Raw genomic sequence first — 21,945 nt, 5'->3', positions numbered from 1 at the left:
TCCCAGCAGGAAAGTGCTGACAGTCATTTATTTAAGTGATCTTACAGCAGGTAACAGAAGCGGCTGCAGACCCATCAGACAGAGGTTGAGCGCTGAGGACACCTAGTGGACAGGTGATGACACTGCACATACCTCACAATCAGAATATCCCATCTTTGCGAAATATTGACATGAAGTGTTGATGATCTTTATATGAGATCGTGTTTCATCTTGACTTGTTTTGAAAACGACAATAAGAGGCCCAATTAAAGGTGCTGGGATATCAGTTAGCATTGATTTGACCTTTTTCCTCCCGGTACAATATTCCAGTCGATAGCCACACCGCTGCTACTGCTGCAATGGCAACATACACTAATACCGGCTGTCAAGCAGCTACTCATGGTTGCATGTGTGGCTCCAGATTGCTTTAGTTTCATGGCTCCATTTATATTTTGTCAAGTTAATCACATCATAATGTGATTAATTTTCAGGACAGCTGCATAAATGTTTCAGTGGAGCAACAGTGCGGGCCCTTCTAAGCCGGGCCACAGATGAATTATGATGACATTTAAAGCATTAGCTGTGAAGCCAATGCAAGCAGACTCATTTAATGTCAATACTGAAACCGCGGCCCCTTTATTGTTTTCTCCTTACAAGCACTGATGCGCGTTATTCATTTGCTTTCTTGCCATTTTCAGACATTTTCTTCATTAAAAGGAAACAACGCAAACATCTCGAGTTGGGGCTAAATTGAATTTCCAACCACTTGAGCAGAGTATTCTGTTTGCCCCCATATGAAAATGAACCAAAAGCTTTTCTCTGATTACACTTTAACTTAAGGAGACTCTAAGTGATTACAAACAACATCCTGTAGTCGTTGTTTTAGGAGCCATTTCACTTGGTTTGCACTTTTGCCGCAGTAAGAAAAACCAGGCGGGGCTGAAATTCTGTCTTTAAGATTCCTTTTCTGATTTGCTCCAATATTCCCCAAAGTAAAACGAGGACGCACTACAAATGAAATCAGTTTATTTACTTGTGTGATCATTTTTGGGGATATTGAGAGAAGTGGTGCATGATGTGCATAGTTTAACAGCTGACTTAGAAAATACACCGTGAAAAGGTTGCCACGGCGACAGAAGTTGCTGTCCTGTAAGCCAGTGCTAGATGTGAGTGTTGATGACGTTTTTAGTCATTCACTACTCAACTTTTCTATAAAACAGCAGTTTGAATCGAAGGTAAAATCTCCGTTTTATTGCTCATAATCTCAGTGAAAACAGAGGAAACTGATCAACAACAAATTCTTAATCAGTGAGACTCTACTCATTGAACCGTGTGTAAGATAATGTATTTTCAAAGAGTAAACAAGGTGCATAAGAAAGAAAAGGTTTACCTCTCCCACCAGCCCACATTCTGAACCGTTTCTGTCTGTTTTGGCACACATGCTGCATGCTCTGGACAATGTTTTAAAATAAAAAATAAAAAAAGATTTTTTTTCCTGGACTGGTTGCACATTTGAGAATTTAGATTGTGACACAAATTCCCACAAAAGGAACCCGTGTCTTTTCATGCCGAGCTTCTCCCTGCAGGGCAGCCTGCAGAGTCTCTGGCTGGCTGGAGGTGTAGTTCCCCCTCAGCCCGTTTGGGGTCGCTGCTGAGCTGCAGCAGCCTGCCGGAGCTGTCCGCGGTGCTGAACTCTTTGAGTTGTTACGAGGGAGAAAAATAGATAGAATAAAATCCAATAAAGCTCAGTAATACATTTATAACACTGTCATAAATACTAGTTGATATCATAATGACTTTAAATTCATTTATCCTTAATTTATGTATGTTTTGAGACATGAACATTGTCCTAACAAACTATATAATAATAAGGATTGAATAGACCTCTCTACTTGTAGACAGTTTTCTTTTATTTTCTTTTATTTTCATGAACTTTGGTTTGAGCAGCCTGAAAAGGCATCTCTAGGCGGCGCTGCTGCTCACCGAGGCGCGGGGAGAGAGAGAGGGATCTGACGCTGAAAGGAGGAGAAGGTTGGCCAGTTTTCAGGAGATTCTTCTGATCCTGCACATCGGAGCCGGATTACAGCGCACTCACAGGAGTTGTCGGGAGATCCACTCATGGACGGTGATTAAAAATCGCTGTCTTTCCTTCTTTCTTTCTTTTGGGTCTACAGTTTTGGGTTGTTTTTTTTAAAATCCCCAAACCCCGAACCGGCGACTGCCGATCCCCTCCCGCGGTGGAGCCTCTGGAGGAAGTTGCGCAGGCAGCTGTCGAGCACAGAAGTTTCCCCGTTTCCGTCGGGGTCTGACACCAACAGCGGACTCCCGGGTGAAAAGTTGGCTCTTTGAAAACCTCACGCCACGCAGACCGGCAAAAATGCCGAGGAGACCCGTGCGCGCGCAATGATCGCGAACAGCGGCGACCTTTCCATGATGGTTAGAAGATGCCTCCTCACTTTCAAGCCGTTCAGGTAAAAACACACCCTTTCCTTCTCCCCTTTCGCCCCTTCCTCGCCTTCATTTCAACACCAGCAGCTGTGAAATCGCTAGAAACTGCAGAACCAAACCCAAACTGGGTCGTGCGTCCGCGTCAGTCAGTTCAGGTTTGTATTTTAATCACCTGGAACAACTGTCTCCCCGCTGTGCGCAGCGCAAAGTTTCCCATCTGCTGCTCCAGAAGAACGAAGACAAACGGAGCCTCGTTAGACACCCGGAAATATCCAGGAACGATTCGTCCGCAGTAGCAATAAAACAGGCTGGGAGACGAGGCGGTTTGCTGCGCTATGACCTGCTCACCCGCGTCTCCTTCCGCTGTTTGTCTTGATTTTACCGCGTAGCTTTGCCAGTTTCAGCTCTGTCAAAGTTTTAGTGTGACCAGAGGGAGACTCCTGCGTGACATTTTGCTCATTTTCTCCACGTTCCCAGCAGCTTGCCCAGGTGTCACTGCAGACAGGATCTGAACACACCAGCGAGGACCTCAGAACCAGTTGTGGTCCGACCACGGTGCAGCTGTTCAGACACCAGGTCCTAGTTTCTGAGCCTCTGCTGCTCACCTGCCTGCTGCTGAGCTGAAAGGCGAGCCGTGGTGTGTTTCCCCCAGCGTGACTCCTGGAGCGTGCAGACAAACACGTTTTCAGGCTAAACCCTCCAAATTTGTCTTTTTTGTTGTTCCTCACGCTCAACACGCATCCGCCATCTGCCCGGACGTTAGTGCGTTCCCTGTCGGACGTTAGCTCGCGGAGCGCCCAGCCCGTCCCTGTACAGGCTCGTTCCAGCCGACATGCTCCGGTGTTTCTTTTGCTTCAGGGAAAACAAACCCCAAAACTGGAGCTTTGCTCTGTTCCGCTCGAGTTAACGCGACACCCCGTGTCTGTTTCTGCAGGATCTTTGTGGTGGGGATCGGTTTCTTCAGCCTCTGCTTTCTAATGACCTCTCTCGGGGGTCAGTTCTCCGCCAAGAGGCCCGGCGACCCCCCCTTCACCGTTCGAGCCGAAGGTAAGTTGCTCCGGCTGTGCCCTGCGCCCATAATGACAAGGCTGGCCCCCCTGCTGGGGGCTCAGCGAGGCTCCCTTGATTGCTACCAGCGGGCTGACAGATCTGCACACTCTGCTCATCAGGGGTCCATCAGGGGGTCCTCTGCTCACTACACCTCCATCTCGCTCTCCCCATCTTTTCCTGCATTAGCTACTTCCACCTCACGTGCCCTCTTTGACCTGCATCCGGTGTTCCTGCCCGTCCCGCCCCGGTGCGCATGGCGCCCTTTTTTCTTGCCTTCTTCTGTTTGAAAGATTCTGTGGCGAAAATCTTCCCTCAACCTACATACTGAGGACGTCTTTTCTGCTTTTGTAGCATGAAACAAGCAGCCGGGACATTAGAGGAACGAGGCCGTCGTCTCAAAGCGACGCCGTAACTGGAAGAGGGTCATTTTGCAGACAAAGGGAGGTTCTGCTTCGGCGCACAAGCTCCCATTACGCCGCGTGTAATCGTCCATTTAGAATTCAGCACTTACTGTGAAACTCCCCTGAAATTCAAGGTCAGATGGTGGGGAAACGCTCCATGCGACGCCTGCACGGGACCGATCCCGGCGGCCGGCGGGGCTGAGGATAAATGACGTACAACTGTAATGCGTCAGCTTCACAGCGACCTTAAATCGTCTCTTCTGAAAGTCTGGCTGCGGCTTTCTGAACGTTTGAAGTCAAGTGGCTCCAAACTAGGGAGGGGATAAAGCTCCAGGAACCTAAAGGTGTAGAATCAAGGCGCTGAGGGGAGAGTTTCAATGGTTAAGTAAGTTTCCACATATAACAGCTGTTTGTCAGCTTATTTTTCCAGATGATTTCAGAGACGTGGCTAGCTAACATTAGCATTGCAAGTCCAACCCGTGCCAGGGACGCCTAATGGGTTCAGAACCACACTATCTTCCTGAGCACCTTGGGATGGTGCCTGCACATCTAAGCCGCTGCAGCAGAAAGCAGTTGGGTGGATCTCTGTTAGCTTTTGGACTGTTGCCTCTCACCTTTTTTTGCCCCCATCTGGCGCCTGCGTTGATCCCGCGCGTGTCATCCACCGCGATGGGCACCAGCTGGCGCGGGAGGAGGCCAATAGGAGCCTCTCCCGACCCATCCGAGGACACCAGTTTGTGTTTGTAGCTGTTGAGATCGAGAGGGTGATAATAACCTCCCCTCCAGTCAGTGAACAGCTTCTCAACAGGTTTTTTATTTATTTATTTTTTTAAATTTGAATATGCTGAAAGATGGGCTGGCATCCATTGTGTTGATGAAGTGAACCAACACCAATTATGCCCATGAGAGGCAATTTCACAGAGATTACATTCATGAAACAGTGTAGCAGCATGAAGACCAGATAAAGCGATGCCGGTGGAAGAAAGAGGAGCTAGCTTATTAACTAGCTGCTCAGCCGCTGCAGCCAAGGGACGGCATCAGGCCTCAAGCTCATTAAACACACCTTAGTCTAACAGACCAGCAGGGGAATGCAAACCCCCCCCCATTTGTGCCCATGTGTTTGTGCGTGTTTGGGAATGGGGATTAGCTACACGAGTGTTAGCGTGCTAGAAATGAACCGGGGTGCAGGACGTGTTCGTCTGCAGCCACACCGTCAATCTACACGTGCGGGGAATGTTGGGGGGATATAAACGCAAACGCAACATCCTGGCTGAGCCTGAGAAGAGTGGAGGGGAAAAGTTGAGAAGAAAAATGGGCAATTAAGGTTTTTCTGTCCAGCCCTACTCACACCCGACTCAAGTTTATGATCGATGCCCCTAAAATTACCGTGAGCAAAAGTGCTGCGCTCTTTTCCTGGCACGCTCTCTCCCTCGCCCCTGATTTAAAATGCATGCATTTCTTTCATTATGTCTCTCAGAAGGTACAGGAAGCTAATGATGTGAGAAAGAGGTAAGGGGAGACCAGAGGGAGACGGCTCCTATCAGAGTGGGGGAGCATGAAAGGCGGAGGCATTTGATCCGAGATATCTTAAAGGCTCCAGAGGTGCACCGTAGCTTTCTAACAAGCTCTTTGAAGACCACCTCCACAGCATGTCCTTTCACTCTGAGGCCTTAATGCAGCTTTGCAACAAAGAGGGAACAGGGACCTCCGATGCTTTCATGTTTTAACCCGGCCTGAGTATGTTAATGTTTTCTGTGTTCTGGTCCTTGAACGCCATTACGGGGGATTTTGAGCATCATATGTATATATAAGTGTGTGTGCGTGTGTGTGTTTGTGTCTATTGAGCACCAAGACACTCTTTCCATTTACAAAATGAGGACATTTTTGCCAAGTGGGTCCCTTTTTCTGGTCCTCACAACTTCAAAGGGCTGTTTGAGGGTTAAGGCATGGTTTTAAATTTGAAGTTAGAATTGGATTGAGGTTAGGATGAAGGGGTTTAGTTGGGATAATTAGGGGGTTAGTTGGGTTTGACTAAGGAGCTAAGGATGTCTTACATCTATGAAGGTCCACATCACGATAGTGATACGAGGATGTGTGTGTGTGTGTGTGTGTGCGTGCGTGCGTGCGTGCGTGTGTGTGTGTGACAAACATTATAGAAATAACAACAACACACCTCGAGTCCCCCAGTGAGCAGCATCAGGTGTGCAGCCGCCCTCGTGTTTGCATTCACACCAGATGCTTCCACAGAGGTCTTTTGTCATTATTATTTCCCGCCTCAGCAGTTTTCAGTTGTCGATGCATGAAAATCGGTCCGGCCTGACAATGCGCCGGGCGTGCCGGGCGGCGGTCACTCCAGGCGGAGGGAATGCAGGAATCTGTTTTATATGAACAACAAAAGGGGGAAAAAAAGGCCGATAAATATCGCATCAACCTGCCTGATGAAGTGTTGCAGCGGGAACAAGAGGGCGGCACGGCGGCCGGATCCAGGAGCTGAAGGAGCGAGGCGCTGAGTGTGAGGAACAGCAGCGAGCTTCCACCAGACAGGTACGACAGGAGACGCTCGATTGTTGTTCTGCTCGGGGTGCAGATGACAACAGCTGCATTATGGTCCTCACAGCGGCGGCCGGCCTCTCGCAGGAATTAGAAAAGACGTTCGTGACAGAAGGTGTGTTGGTGGAAAACAAGGCTGGGCTCACTGGATGAAACTGTCGTCTGGGAAAAGCAGTTTTACATCTAATACGTACACGACTTACCTAAGAGCACCAACTCCTCTCCTCTCCTCTCCTCTCCTCTCCTCTCCTCTCCTCCTCCTCTCCTCTCCTCTCCTCTCCTCTCCTCCCCTCTCCTTTCCCTCTCCTCTCCTCTCCTCTCCTCTCCTCTCTCCTCTCTCTCCTCTCCTCTCCTCTCCTCTCCTCTCCTCTCCTCTCCTCTCCTCTCCTCTCCTCTCTCTCTCCTCTCCTCTCTCTCTACCCAGCCCCCCATCAGCAGGAGGGTCCTCCTACATGAGCCTGGTCCTGCTCCAGGTTCTTTCTGTTAAAGGGGAGTTTTTCCTTGCCACTGTTGCTTGTCTGGGGTCAGGCCCTGGGATTCTGGAAAGCGCCCTGAAACAATTTTGATTGTAAGAGACGCTATATAAATAAAGATTGATTTGATTTGATTTGATCAAGTGGTCATGTTCAGATGAACCTAGAAAAAGGCCACCAAGTACAAGACTGTGTTGGAGACAATATCTCTGCCATCTGATTGGCCGATGTCGCTGTCCGAACAGGAAGTGCTAATTCATTCGAAACCATCAAAGCTCCACAGTTAGTAGAGGAGCGGCTGTTCTGGACTCTCTGGAGCCCCTGTGGAGAGTTCTAGTCCAGACCAGTATATAAAATTTGGTCCAAAATGTGCAAATATGGCTTCACTTGATCTTATTCTTGTTCAGTGGCAGCTGAATGGAATTGTTACAGACATTTCTTTATCTGTCCCCAAGGACACAATTCTGTTTCACAACCCCCCCCCCCCCCATATATTCACCAAGCATCAGACAGACACACACGTCACACACCGGATGTCAACAAGGCTAACAGCAATTGTTGGACAAGACTGAGCCAGAAACAGCACCAAGATCAGCCGGGTTTAGTAGTTACAATAGATGGGGGTGGGGGTGGGGGGCAACATGGAGTCCTTTGAATTTCCGAGTGGCTGACAGCACAGGCATATTTTCAAGGCACATTTTATGCACATCTTTGTAGAAAATTGATTTTAAAACATATATCTCTGAAAAATAGACCTTAAAGGCAGCATGGCAAAGAAAATGAGCCAAGATGGAGCCTTGAGGGGCCCCGTGTGGCCCAGTGAAGCTGCAGCTGAGGCCAGAAGAGGCCCTTTCTGGCAGCTGTGGGAGATGCTATTGATGTTTAGATCCAGGAAAGAGCTGAGGTGCTGTAGCTGATGGAGCTACTACAGGAATGTATAGGAAAAACAAACTCAAAGCAGTCCAACTGGTCCTTTTCCTGCTCCGCACCAGCGCCTTTGGTTCTGCACCAACCAGCAAAGCGAGCTGATGGCGAAGAGATGAAACAGACGTTCATTAAACATGGTAGAAAGCGACACGAGGAAACAACACTGGGCCACTGACAGCAGGGAAGGAGGCAGAAATGGAGTTATATAAAGAAGGAAGGGGGCGGAGACAGTCAGACTCCAGGCAGGTGAGGAAAGAACACACACACACCAGACTCATCTACATAAATAAACACCAATTTCCCCTCATGGTGTGAGTCAGGCTCCAGATATTTGTAGAACCGTTGGGCCCGGTAGAGTCTCAGGAGCGGGAGGTGTCGTGGATGACGAGCTGCTTTTTTCTTTTATGCATTTGTCTGTCTGAAGAAGCAGAACTGCTCTCATGAAGAGACACTCGAGACACTGCAGATTGACTCTCTTCAAACATGTATGCAACCTTTGTGTTGGCTCCCAGAGCTCAGATCAGCAGTGCCCAGACTTGTGTTTTTTGATGGGGGGGGGCTTTGGTTAGCGTCCGTCAATGCCACGCAAGAGGAAGAAGACGCTGAAAAAAGGAGGAAGCGTAGAGGTGATAGTTTTTCCTTTTCTCCAGCCTGTCGGGCCCAATAAGAGGTGTAGGAGTGGGGGGGCGCACTGCAGCTAGGTTGAATGACAGAGGTTTAAGGGGGGGGTAAAAACTCCATTTCAATCAGCTTTCCCTGTAATGAATATTTGAATCAGGATGGAAAGGTTGGGTTTGTGCAGGGCCGAAGGGAAAGTGTGAATTTCTTCTGGTGACAGATGAAGATGGAAAGCTTTGACCCCACCCCCTCAACCTCCCTCCCCCCTCCACGGGAGAGATGGAGAGATTTATTTATTTGGCTCTCGATTGTGCCGACGGGAAGGCGACATCGGTCCCCCATAAATCAGCTCCACTGCCATCATCAGTGAGGCTGCTGAATGAGTTAGCGAGTGTCAACGGGCGTCATTTCAGTCCTCCCAAGCTCGTGCTGTATTTTCTCCCACCAAGATTTATTCCAGAATACCTGCTGGGGCGTGGTTCCCCCTGAGATGCCTAAGCAGACACGATTACCTTATCTGTGTCCGCATCGCCGGCTGCTTTAGTTCAGCCGCCAGGCCTCCTCCCCGAGCACCAGTGTGCATGAAAACGATCTGGCCTGGGTTCATTTTGCTGCACATGTAAAGTTCGAGTGGCGTTGCATCTTTCTTGCATCAGTTCATTTTACCGTGTGTTTTGGCACTTTGCACGATTGTCTTCAGCTTAGTGCGTTGCGGGGGTGGCTGGGCGCCTGGAACAACGTTCCCCTGCTCTCTTGGATTCACGTCTCTGCTGGTACAGCCTTTGCAGCTCCTCGCCTGCATGCATGCCAGAATACACGTCAATATTGAAGTACTGGAGCTTATACTTCCTTTTTTCAAAAACAAAAGCAAAAAAATCCCCAATATGAGTTCGTGTGTTTGACAGATTTTCAGGGTCACACTGGAGGATGGTGCAACTATGTAATGAAACGCTATCTGATGTCTTAAATCTATCGGGAGTGTGAGATCTGACGGGGGCTTTTAATCCAGGCAACGGCTGAGCGCACAGATAATCAGTCCTGATCATTAAAATCAGGGTTGTAAACGCAGGCGGAGATCAGAGTGTCTGTCAGGCTGCAGGGGGAAGGAAAGCACAGCAAATTTACACAGTGGGGGGGGGGGGGGGGGGATACGCAGATATTAATCAGATAGGTGAGAGGAAGAGAGAGAAGGAAGTGAGCAAACAATAGAAACAGGAACTAATTATGTGATCAGACAACCCACAGACCTGACGCATCCAGACCCTGGGATGGAAGTTTAGATCCATCCGTCCGTCCGTCCGTCCGTCCGTCCGTCCGTCCGTCCGTCCGTCCGTCCAGAGGCCCCCAAGTGCAGACATCAAAGGGTATTGAACATGCAGTTCCACTCACGACCACTAGGGCGTCCAAACCACAGACAAACTCTGTTCACCAGCACTTAAACATAGCAGCTATGGGGCAAGAAGGCTGCAGGAGGTGTGGAGTGGATGATGTTTCATGTCCTTCGGGAACTCTGTTTTCCGCCCAGAGTCTGAAAACTTGCTCTTTGTTTTGTTGAGAGTCAGTCCTAGCTGGCTCCAAGACCTCCTGATTAGAAGTAAGTGGTAATTCTGTGGTAAACACAGAAAATCAATATTGGTTTTACAAAGATCCTCAGCAGGGTTTTGCTGGTCATGGTTCATAAACAAATCTCAGCGTTGGCGTGACCAAACAAGTTGGCTGTCGTTGAGAAGAAGGTTCTGGGGTGAACCTGAGAACTGTACGATGTACAAAGGATGTGGCTTGATGGTGCTGGGAACAGCTGCCAAAGCACTAATTTCATTGTTAATCACACTACTGTGGTAAATTAAATTAAAAAAACACAGTTCACTGCTCGGTCAGGATGCATATTGAACATTTTTCAGCGGTGGATACAAACAGAAACACTGGGGGAGAGCTGCAAATGAGAGAAGGTACATAGTGTTAACTAGGTGATGAGAGGATGTTGTTTTTCCACATTTTAAATTTATGAGCCTGGCTTTTAACGTCTATTTTTAGATAATAGGGGAGGTGTGTGAGCAGACAGCTGGACAGGAGCGCTCCGCCGCAGGCTGAAGTTGTATATGTCTCATTATTGACCAGGATTCACCCATTAATGGACACTTTCCTCGAAAAACAACCATTCTTCTACCCTGAAGGCGGCCGACTGAGGTACTTTAATGGTCATTTAATACATTTAAAATCCCCTAAAACTGTCTGTTCCATGGAAAAAAGTGAGCACTGACCAGAATTAATCAAAGTTGGTGTATGGCACTTTAAATGTTGTCTGCATCACTCGAAAGTTTAAAAAAGAACATCCAACAGAAGCAATCTGTCATTATTTTCTAAAATAGTTGCAACAAACCCAGGTCGGGAGCTCACAATCAAACACCAGGATCAAAATACTGGTAATTATCTTGGCAGTGGGTTTGAGGAGTGGAGATCCAGTTGGAATTTGCTCATTATATCGATTTCTCCCCAGTTCCTTCAAAGCCAGAGCTGAGATTAGCCAGAATTAAACCGGCCCTTAATTAGCCTCCATGCGAACGCTCTCCACATTAGCTTGATAGCATCGAGCGTGCACGAGAAAAACAAAACACATTCGTCAACGTCCCCCTCCGCTCGTGCGGCAGCTGATCCGCCCCGTGATTGCAAACATACAGGCGGCTTAGTTTTGAAAACACACCGCGCCGGGAGGGCGTCTGCTTTCAGTAACGGTGATTTATGAGCGCGTTGTGCGTGCGAGCAGCGCCGCCGCCAATGCTCTTCCCACACGTGAGCCCCGAGGCTTCAGCTGCAGTGAAGAACATTCTGCAAATCCAACAGTTTACCAGCAACCAAAGACCTTCTTTTGCTGTGTAAACCCCTTCAAGGTGGCATCATTTCGCTTTTCAAACGGAGAGAAGTGACAGCAGACAACACATATCTGGGGTTTTTGCCTTAAAAGGGGCTCAACTTTACTCCGCCTTTGTGTTTTGTGGCGCCGGCGTAGCAGTTTTTGTTACCGCAACTCAGGTGTGATTTATAGGGACGTTCAAGGACAACGGAAAGAGCTCATGAAACTCTAAAAACGCACCACATGTAGTGCTTAACTCAGCTTTTGGGTCCAATCTTTCGATTTTATTCCCTGCATCATTCTTCTCTCCAAACGAGTTGACAGAGCTGCATACATGAATTTGAATTAATTTGAAGTCTGTTTTCTGGCTGAGGAAAAAGAAAACATTTCTATAACTGCTGAATTATTCAAACAGAGGCCTTTTTTCGGCCCGGTTGGCGGAATATATTCCAGAAAGGAATGAAACTTCCAAGAGAGAAGCAGAAAATATGGACCGGCAATAAAGGGAAGAGGCTTGAAAAGAGATTTGGTGCTTCTCTAACACAATTAGCTCTTCTGCTAACGCGTATCACTGCAGCGTTTTCATATTTTTTCTTCTGTTTCATTAAATTTGGGAGAACACACTCCTATACGCACAGAGCGGGAGAAGCTGGAGGTCTCTGCCTCCCTGGGCCTTATTTTATTTGCGGGTGATGTAATAGGATTTCTTTTCGGAGGAAAGGTGACTTTGACCCCGGGCAGTGATAAATGAACTCAGGAGGAAGAAGTGATCGTTCCTAAACCTTAATACGCTTGATGAAGCTGCGGCGAAGGACGAGGTTTATTTACTCCCAGTCGTTGGGAACAATAGCGGCCCATCGTTTGTTTCGGGAGGTTTTCAGAGGGATTCACGCTGTTGTTTCCCAGACTCGACGTGACACCGACACTAAACAACAGATGCTTTTTGGTTGCTAGACTTTTATTGTTTTGCTTATTAATGGTTAAAAATTCTGATTTGAGTCTTAAAATAGGCCAACAATCGTACCTTTACCTGTATTTAATGCTACCTTTCACCATTGGTGTACAACTGTGCTGCAGCTACGTGCTCATAATGATGATATTAGGATTACAGCTAACGTGTTCATCCACTGTGATGCTCATTCAGGACATCGATTCAAGGCTGTCTGGCTTCTTTTATTTGTGGCCGCGGGCTACTTAATTGCCTTGATGTTCATTAAAGCTTATCGTTAATAATGTGGGCCGAGGAGGAAGCTGAGACGGATAGTCTGCTGGAAGATGGCTGTGTGCTGGAACATTGTTCCACCTGCCTTCTTCTCAGCAACTTGGCAGCTGTCCTGGAGCAGGAAATCTAAAGTCAGAGAACCAGGGAAGCACTGGAACCAATACAGCAACGTATTAGCTTGAGCCTGACTTTCCTCTAAATTAGAACTGAAACATGAGATTTAGCAAAAAACAACAACAAATTAAGTGCATGTTAGCACAAACCTTTGCTGGAATAACAAACTGCTGGTATATAATATACAGAACCCTTGAAGGGGGAGGTTTAAATATACACGGTAGTGGGAGGAGCTAATTAGACACAGGTAAGAGATGCGGAGCTAACAAGCTAAGGTGTGGGAGGGGGAAGGAAACACCCAGGGGGGATCAGACATTGACAGTGGAGCTGAACTAAAGTGTAAATATGAACCTCAACACGCTCGCATGCTTGTGTTTTACAGTGCTCGGTGGCCCTGAATCTCGGGGGGTGCTGAGGAAAATCAGCGAGATGCTGGAGGTGATTTTAAAGCGGATGGACGCCCTGTCAAAGCTGGGGAACACCACTGACGCTCACAGGCTGGAGGAGCTCAGCTCGGCCTTGGACAGGTAAAGCATCGCATTGGCCGCCTCGTCTGCAAGGTCTTATTTATTTGAGCGGTAGTTGAATTGAGTTTCCAACACAATTTCAAATTTGCAGGTTAGCTGGACGAATTTCTTGCTGCCCTTGGAAAAACTTCACAACAAAGAAAACAAAAATCATACTGGTGCCCTCCAAGCACCAGTATGATTTTCTGACCAGTTGAAGTAATTGTATTATTTTTACTGAACCTGGATGGGTCAGGAAGTCGCATCTCACTTCACACAGTTTACACGCAGATTTACACAGATGATCACGCCGAGGGCTCACATACATCTCTAAAAGATCTGGAAGAGCTACTGTATGTTAAGATTTTGCTCAAGGACAGAAGGGGCCCAGGATCAAGCCCACAACCTCCAGAATCACTTTGAACCATTTACTGCAGGTTAAAAATAGCCGAGGACAATCAAGCTTGGTTTATAATGGAACATTCTGTTTAGAAACTACTTTGAATTAATGACCCAAAATGCCAGGCGCAACATGCTAACACCAATTAACACCAATCAACAGAGTAAGCTGATAGGTCTGGATTTTGTCAAATTTGGCCCAAAAAATCGGGTATGATAGTTTCCAACAGGAAATGTCACCATCTTTTCTTTAGGGTTTATCTTTACTGGCTTTACTTGTGCTTAGCTACAATTAGCATTAGCTATACTTAATTTGCTGGGTCTGTCGTCAACCTCAGACCTTGAAAGCCTGGAAGGCAGGAGGAGGAGCAGAAAGGTTGAGGCCAAGTCTTTCTTCACCCATCTTTCTATTTACCCCATTAGCCCAAACAGGTTTTTTTCGGTTTTACGCTCGGCTCCCTTGACGTTTACCTCCGTACGTGTTCCTCTAAGAATGTGGCTGCCCGCTGTGAAAACAGAACGAGGTGGAAAAAGACACAGTCAAAATAATCTTGCAGAAGGGGAGTGGTACCTTTTGTTTCAACAGTTTTTGCAAGGGGCTTTTAATGAAAAGCAAATTTTCTTTGATTTGGAAAACAAAGTTTTGAGCAGCATTAGCATCGAGTAGCAACCACAGTGGCTCTAAACTTACTAGGGTGATGTGGGGTTACATACTCCAAATGAAGGGAAACGTATTATTATTAAAAGCAAACTCAGTATTATTCTCATATCAAATGCTAACTTCCTGCTGATACCAAATCACTGCTAAGGAATTTGACAAGTGCACGCAGGTATGACTGTTTCATTGAGCCACTGCGCCTATTTGCACTATAAAAGCGATTTCCTAATTAAGTGATCATGTATAATCATGCTGCTGATGGCAGCTCAGACCAGTCAACCTCAACTGCAGCACTGTAGAGGACTTCAAGGATGTAAAGTTTAAGATATGCAGTGGGCCAAACACACACCCTGGGGCATCCCCGTGGGGAGTCTTTGTGGAGACTAAGGGGAGAAAAATCTTTCCTCTCTCATCTGTTAGGTATAACAGAGAAGAGCGCATATCTTGCAGGACAAGTTGAACCTTCCAGGTCTGGCTTGTGGGTGCTCTGCAGTTGCCGTGGCAACAAATGTACTGCTTTTTTTTTTCAAATGCCCCTGCCTGCTCAGGGTTTGAGTAAAGGAAGTTAAAGTCTGCCTCTCCTTTTTTCCTCTTGGATATCATCTAACTCGTCTTCAGGAACGATCCATTCTGAAATCAAACATTTGAAATTCGTGCACACACACACACACACACACACACACACACACACACACAGACACTCAAAATCGTCGCAGGAAATATTTATCGTTCGATTAAAACACCATTTGTGATTATTTTATCCGGTGTTTCATTTCAGACCTGCACGATTTTATTTCCACCACGGGCCGCCAGTGGATTCCCTCCATCACATAATCGTAACATTTAATTGGCCTCTTGGGGACAAAATTGGAGAAATGGCGATGGCACAAGCCAAACAGATTTGGAAAGCAAGCAGCTGTAAAAGCGATGCACCGGGAGCTTTTCTCTTAATGTGACGCGGGTGATTGAAATGCTGTGCGTGGCTCCGGGTCAGCTCTGGAGGTGGGTGTGTGGAGGCTTCGAGGATGTGTTCCTCCCGTCTTTAAGGCTGTTAAAAGCTATTAGCTTAACAGCTCGTGCTTCTCCAGATCCCCTGCAGTGTAAATATGGGATGACACCACGTGAGAGCACGGATTATCATCGGCAGTAACAAACAGCCAAAGCTTCAGCGCCCGGCGGTAATTATCGCTGCTCTGTGTTTGGACTGTGTGCCTTTGACATGGTCTCTCTGTAGTTGTCCGTTAATCTGCCCTGACCTGCTGATGTGAAGCATCACAGATGTTCTCCTGCAGCGAGGTCGAGCCACCGCACCACCGGGGGGGCCCTGCTTTTCCTTTTGTGATGATGTATGGACGATCCTCGAGATGAGCCTAGGCGGCAGGTCAATAAGATGATAATCCCTCAGATTCCGCCAAACGGTCTTCCAATGACAGGAGCGGTAATGTCCTCGGCATGGCTGTAAATCTCCACTTCACATTTCCCTTTTGTCCTTCACTCGTAAAATCCTGAAATTCAAAGTTGATGACTCTTGGCAGGGGAAAATCATCCACTCCTCATTAGGTCACACAAGGATGAGCTAGACTGATGATACTCATCCAGCCATGGCAACAAGGAGCTAGACTCTAATATTTGCTTTTGTGTATTTTCTTTTCATGTTTCTATTTTATCTATCAACTGCAAATGCCCCCATTGTGGGGACATTTTATATTATTTTGACTTTAAGGCAACTTTTCCCAAATAGGTCCACATTAAAGGCTGTATGTGTGTGTGTGTGTGTGTGTGTGTGTGTGAACAGGATCCAGCCTATCGGGCTGGTGGAGCGGATTCAGGCCATAGCCCAGAACATGTCAGACATGGCAGTAAAGGTGGAGCAGATCTTACAGCGAAGCATCTCCACCAACAAAGGTTTGGCATTAACACACACTTCTATCTTTGTGAGGACTCTCGCTGATACAATGCATTGCCAAGGGCCTAGCCCCCAGGTCACCACTAAACCCCCGTAATTTCCTCTCTTTGTAAAAACGTCCCCACATCACCAGTAAATTGACGCGTGACCTCCTGGCCTGTTCAGGAACACGAGCGCGCTGCGGCCATTGTAGTCGCCATTCCCTCTCTGTTCTCTGCCACACTTGAATAGTTCATGTCTTGCATTAGCCGAGGGTACTGGAGACTTCAGATGTTATTTGTGGCGCAGATGCCCAACAACCTGTAGGAACCCTGTCCAAGGTGAGAGCGTTCCGCTGCAGCCTTTTGTTGCCACATTATACTCCCCTGACTGCAGGACGTTTCAATCATGGTGATGAATTACCAGGCAGCTAATGGGATCCCGGCCCGGCGACTCTCTACATTCACCCTAATTTCACTTTCTTTATTTAGTGTTTGACACGAAGAAGCTGGACAGTGAAATTATTCCCATTACGTGGCGACCTCCTTCATCCACTGCTTCAACTTTAATTCTCCTCGGTTCAACGACTCTCGAAACGCCCGCGGATAATTTGTCTGTTGTCGTAACCTGTGGTGCCATTTCAACGAGGAAGAGCCGAGGCCCAGACTTCTGACGCTGGCGAGCGGCTGCGCTTTTGGAGGCGAGGGGGGTCCATCGTTATCATGTTAATAAGACAGAATGGCGGGCAATTATTTGTTGATTGTGCTCCTCGGTGCTTGGCTGGGCGCCGTCGGAGGAGACGCGGCTGCTCCTTTAATTAGGCTCGCTCGTGCCTGGTTTCAAGCATGGGGGGGGGGGGGGGTAGGAAAGAGAATGAGACAGGAAGAGGGAAATTAAACGGGGGTGGGGATGGTTTTATGAGTCATGATAAGTCATATATCCACAGTAAAGCCAGCAAGATGAGCGGAAGAGAGCCTTCAACCATTAGCAGGAAGGGGCGGAGCTTTTAGAGGACCTTAGTCGGCTCCATGCTTTAATGCGAAAGATTCACAGATTCCCGGCCCCGGGGGGGTTGTTGTGGAGATCGACTGATCAATAATCAAGCAAGACTCTCAAAGAGAGCCTGTTGGAACAGAAGAACGTAATAAACCCCCCATAAATTCATATAGACTGACAGAGTTTATTGATAATAAATGAAGCAATAAAAGTGAATATATTGGGGTTTTATTGGCCTCCTTGGAGTTTTATGTCATCAGTGAAGACACTGAAGCGCACGCTCACTGATTGGGCGTGTGTGTGTGCGTGTGCATGTGTGTAGGCTTCGATAGATATCTCTCATCCCTCTTTCCTCCAGTCAGGGAGGGGGTGTTCGGGCAGTGCGAGACTCCTAAAGATCCACGCTACCCTGACTGTTCCAGCAAGATGGATGTAAGTCTTCTTTTTCTTTCACTTCAGTCTCCTCTAAATTAAGCTTTTATTGAGAATGGAAGACCAACGATAGAAATCAGAAGAGCGCAATTAAAGAAGTAACACCACGCGATAAAATGAATGAAACAATTACAAGATTAACTAACATCTGCTGTTGAAGCTCTAAAGTCCCCAGATGGGATAAAGGTTGGGAGTTTAGGAGCAACCATCCGTCTTAATTCCAAACAAATTCCACCGGCGGAGCAAACACCTTCCCCTTCTGCTCATGACTCACCAAAGTGCGGAATGAACGCTGCTAGAAGGAAAACATGGTCTGCTTATTAATTTTAGAAGAAGAAGGATCCTTAATAAGTCCCAAGTAATCGGAAAGGTCTGTATTTACAATGCGTAAACGTGTGACATTAAAGTGCGTTAGCGGCCCCGGACAGGCTCTCTGAGCTTCCCTACCTCTCCTGCTGCCAACCCACTTTCCAATTCTTGGAGCACAACCATGACACTGACCCAAAAACCCTCCGACCAGTCAATCCCAGTTACCGTGGACACCCAGACCCAAATGGGCGCATTTACACCGAGCGGTATGATTTTATTCAGCGTAGCGTGACACACATGACTACCCCACTACAAGGATGATGATATGAAGTGTTTCTTATTAGCCCACCTGTGAGCACAGAAGCAGCCATCCACGCAGACAGTCCACAGCCAGTCATCCAACACCATATGAAGGCTTTTAATTAGAAATTTCCGGGCCGCGTGGGCAGTGCGCGCCACCTGTTCTTAGATAAAAACACAGATGTTGCTTCAGTTTATGATAAAAGTCTTTAATATTTAAGCAGTGAGGCAGACTGGAGCTCTGAAGTTTCACTGTTGCGAGGCGCTTTTGAAAGCAGACACAAATCTGCCTTTTATTGGCCTAAAACACCATTTAAAGGAGCATTACACGATTGGTTTCAGCAAGATGTCATTTTTGCCTTAAATCATCGGCATCTGCCCTTGATCTGCTAGTTGCCTGCCCTCCTGGATACACTGTAGAGGACTCTGCTCTCTGGGTGAAACATGGGGGGGGATATGGGGGTGGGGGCCACGGGGGTGGGGGGCAGGCTGGGCAGCAAAACATAACAAACCATCACTGAGAAGATGATTGGGAGAGCAGGAGTTAGCCTAGCCATCTTAACGAAGTTAGCGTAGCATGGATCCGCCATTGATTTTGCCTGTTGATGACAGGTACAATCACATTAGGGGGGGGGACTCGTTTTATATTAACTTCAAACATCAAAGGATGTGACATCCTGCCAGATCACATAGTTCACCTTTAAGGTCTGTAAAACCCGCTTTTCTCGAGTGTTCACTTCATTGTCGCATCATCAGGTGTCCCGTTTGCTAACAACCTCCTGGTGTCCCTCCAGTGGATGCGCGCCCGCTGGACCTCAGACCCTTGCTACGCCTTCTACGGGGTGGACGGCTCTGACTGCTCCTTCCTCGTCTACCTGAGCGAGGTGGAGTGGTTCTGCCCCCCGCTGGCCTGGAGGAACCACACAGCCACACCTGCCCCGAAGCCTCTCCCAAGGATCCAGGTGAGATGGCGAACGGTGAAACGCAGTCTGCTGCAACCGTCCCTTCACACCCGTCAGGCATAAGAAGAAGAGGAGGGAGTGTGGGGGCTGTATGCACCGTGTCAGCCATTTAGCAGCGATGGGGGACGTTGTCTTTATCCTTTACTCGCTCCTCTCACCTAAAGAGTCCATCCTATCCTCACCATCTGTCCGTTCAGTACCGTCGGCAGCAGAGCCCGGAGGGGGGGGGGGGCCCTTCTGCAGCTATAGGTTCTGCACTAATTGCCAGACTGCGTTCACCGAGACGAGCCTAAAGGCCGGGCGCTCTCAATTTGCCTCATTGGAGACTTCATGAGAGCTGCGGCGCCTCGCCAACTGCGGCGCGGCTCTGCCTACTGTTTTATTTTGCTTTTGAAAGATTTCCAAAGCTTTTGTTGTCATTTGAGAGCAGCAGCACGGCGGCCGCGTCTGCTCCATATGCTTTTAGGTGCTCTGCGCTCCCCTGCGCAGTTACTGCACTGATGAATAATAGCATGCAGGTGCTTCACTGTTGTGGGCTGATTAGTGGGCAGCAAAGGCAATAGTAAAAGAAGAGCGGGGTATTTATGAGGAATCCTCCAGGCACACTCTCTGAATCTGGACTAATAAAGCACAGTGGACTCTGAGCTCTGCAGTCTTCCCGCCTCAGTGAAAAGGAGACACAGCCCGATACGCCCGTTTATTAAATCTCACTGCAAACGACAGATATTAACGAAAAAGTCAGCACGGAGCTTCATAATCATGGGTCAGCACCATAATTAGGAGGAAATATGCAGTAATTATGACAATTTATTTTAATTAGTCCGATTAATGTTAAATAATGTTGCACAAGAGGAACATTAAGTGGAAAATGGAAACTAGTCTAGCCGTAGTTTGGACTTTTAATGAGTTAGCAATAAGAAATCCATCTAAACATTCACACCTTGAGTACAAGAATGTTGCTCCATCCTTTTTTTTTACAGTAACCCAGCCTGTCCAAACTGACCTAAATACAAATCGCATAATTTGTTCATATCTCTGATGTAATCGATCGTGTTTTTTATGAACATGATGAACGTTCCCACTGGCTTTTTACCACCAGACGCCACCGAGTCCATCATACCTGACCTTTAACGCCCCCTTTGGAAGGAGATTTGATTATACTTATGGTTCTTTTTCTCTTTTACATACGAGGACACGCATCATTAGAGGCGTGTAAAACATAAATTGTGAACCGAACATTACGGATGAAACTTCCCGCCTTGTTTCTGCGACACGCCGATGTCGTGGTCATGAAGTCCTCATGAAGAATCTCTGCTGATGTTCTTTAAACACGTCAGAGAGCAATATTCTAACGTGACACGTGTTAGAAGTTCCCCTGCTATGCTAGATGCTAGATGGTTTTTATTACACTCTTAGTCACATTAGACAAACTTCTGAGCCTCAGGCCCGAGTTAAGAATCAGAAAAGCCGCTAAACCCGCTGCAAAAATGCAACATTAATCCAGTCCGAATCACGCTGCAGCGCCGATCTTCTGCACAGGCCGTCTTCCAGTCCGACATCGGCGGTCTGATGGAACAAGTGGGAACGGGGAAGGAATCGCTCAGCTTCATGAAGAGACGCATGCGCAGGCTGGCATCGCAGTGGGCGTCGGCCGCCCGGCGGCTGGATGACAAACTACGCAACCAGTGGCGAGGGCAGAAAAGGGTGAGTAGGAGACACACCGGGGCAGAAACCCAACAAACTGGTGTTTGTGATGTGGGTTCGCTGTATTTCCATCGTCAGATACCGTGGCGTTAATCCTTCTGTTTAGACATGAAAGGAAAAGCCTTGATCAAAGCGTCGCGCGCCAGCCAGACCGCGCTTTGATGTCCGCCCGTGTGACTGCAGCTGAAACAACGGCGACATTTTGTTGGAACAACATTTTGCCGTCTTCTCTGCAGCTCCTGGCTGCGAACGGCTGAATGTGGAGTCGGAGACATAAGTAGCTAATGATGCACACTGGCTCTTAGCAGACATTGATCGGCTCCGCTGCACTTTCCCGCCTGACATTTACAGGAACATTTCCTCGAGGTGCCAGCGAGAGCTTGTGGCAGGAGCAGCCAAAATGGCAATGACTTTGGAGCAAGCACCGCCCCCGCCCCGCCAGCACGGTTGTTAAATCCATTGAGAGACAGGGCCGTGCATGGTAAAGCTTTACTGTCCGCCCCACGCTTCGGAAGCGTTTCAGTTACATCTCTTTTTTGATTCCTTTTAGACGTACCGTGTTTATTTGTGTGTGTTGGTAATGATGTGCAGGCTGCAGCGACTATTTTCCCTTTTTTCCCCACTCCCCTTGAACTTCATGGTCAAAAAAAAGCAACCAAGAGGAAAATAATGGACTGATTCATTTTGGCAAAGTACGTCATGAAATTAAGCTTTTAAACTGTTTCAAGTATAATGTTGCTCATTACGCCTGACAAGTGGGCTACTTCTACTTCTAAGACACTAACGGCAGGACTGTATGACACCAGGAAGTCTTCAAAGACGGAATAACTTTCCCTCAGTGACTCTACGTGCTGCTAGCGTAATAGACAGGGTCCAGGGTGACCTTCCTCTAGTTGCCGTCATGGAATTTCCAGAGCATTTTTGAGTCAATTGAATGGAATAATCATAAATCACAGTGAGCTTCATGAACTGTACTTCTTGGAAGTTAAAGGTCAGTGTCACATTCCTAAATCAAACTTAAGCATCAAATTAAAAACCTTGACCACAGTTGAGCTGTGGGCTTGAGCATTTTGTTATAATGAAAATCGAAATCAAAAACAGAAAATGAGGCAGTTTCCTGTGGTTTAGTGTGGATTGGTGCCATTTATCCTGGTTTCCATA

The 21,945-nt window shown here is 47.5% G+C and overlaps 1 protein-coding gene and 2 long non-coding RNA genes across 3 annotated transcripts in view; 1 reads left to right on the top strand and 2 right to left on the bottom strand.

The window, feature by feature from the left end:
- Positions 1-988: 988 nt before the first annotated feature.
- On the bottom strand, positions 989-2,090 carry LOC130514848 (uncharacterized). Its single transcript, XR_008947075.1, has 2 exons — positions 1,963-2,090; positions 989-1,673 (listed from the first exon to the last, which is right to left on the bottom strand). It is a non-coding gene; the product is annotated as an uncharacterized LOC130514848 (long non-coding RNA).
- LOC130514847 (alpha-1,6-mannosylglycoprotein 6-beta-N-acetylglucosaminyltransferase B-like) overlaps positions 2,044-21,945 on the top strand; it is a 36,653-nt gene continuing 16,751 nt past the window's right edge. Inside the window, exons 1-7 of the mRNA XM_057014664.1 lie at positions 2,044-2,450; positions 3,362-3,474; positions 13,016-13,160; positions 15,992-16,101; positions 17,436-17,509; positions 18,913-19,080; positions 20,620-20,784. Of these exons, the coding sequence (XP_056870644.1) occupies positions 2,383-2,450; positions 3,362-3,474; positions 13,016-13,160; positions 15,992-16,101; positions 17,436-17,509; positions 18,913-19,080; positions 20,620-20,784 (843 nt within the window). The 5' untranslated portion in view covers positions 2,044-2,382. The remainder of the gene's footprint in view (positions 2,451-3,361; positions 3,475-13,015; positions 13,161-15,991; positions 16,102-17,435; positions 17,510-18,912; positions 19,081-20,619; positions 20,785-21,945) is intronic.
- LOC130514849 (uncharacterized) lies at positions 18,312-18,956 on the bottom strand. Its single transcript, XR_008947076.1, has 2 exons — positions 18,817-18,956; positions 18,312-18,717 (listed from the first exon to the last, which is right to left on the bottom strand). It is a non-coding gene; the product is annotated as an uncharacterized LOC130514849 (long non-coding RNA).

This window comes from Takifugu flavidus, chromosome 18, assembly GCF_003711565.1.
Source record: "Takifugu flavidus isolate HTHZ2018 chromosome 18, ASM371156v2, whole genome shotgun sequence".
NCBI lineage: Eukaryota > Metazoa > Chordata > Actinopteri > Tetraodontiformes > Tetraodontidae > Takifugu > Takifugu flavidus.
The sequence above is the reverse complement of the archived record's forward strand: the minus strand, read 5'-3'. Positions and strand labels throughout refer to the sequence as shown.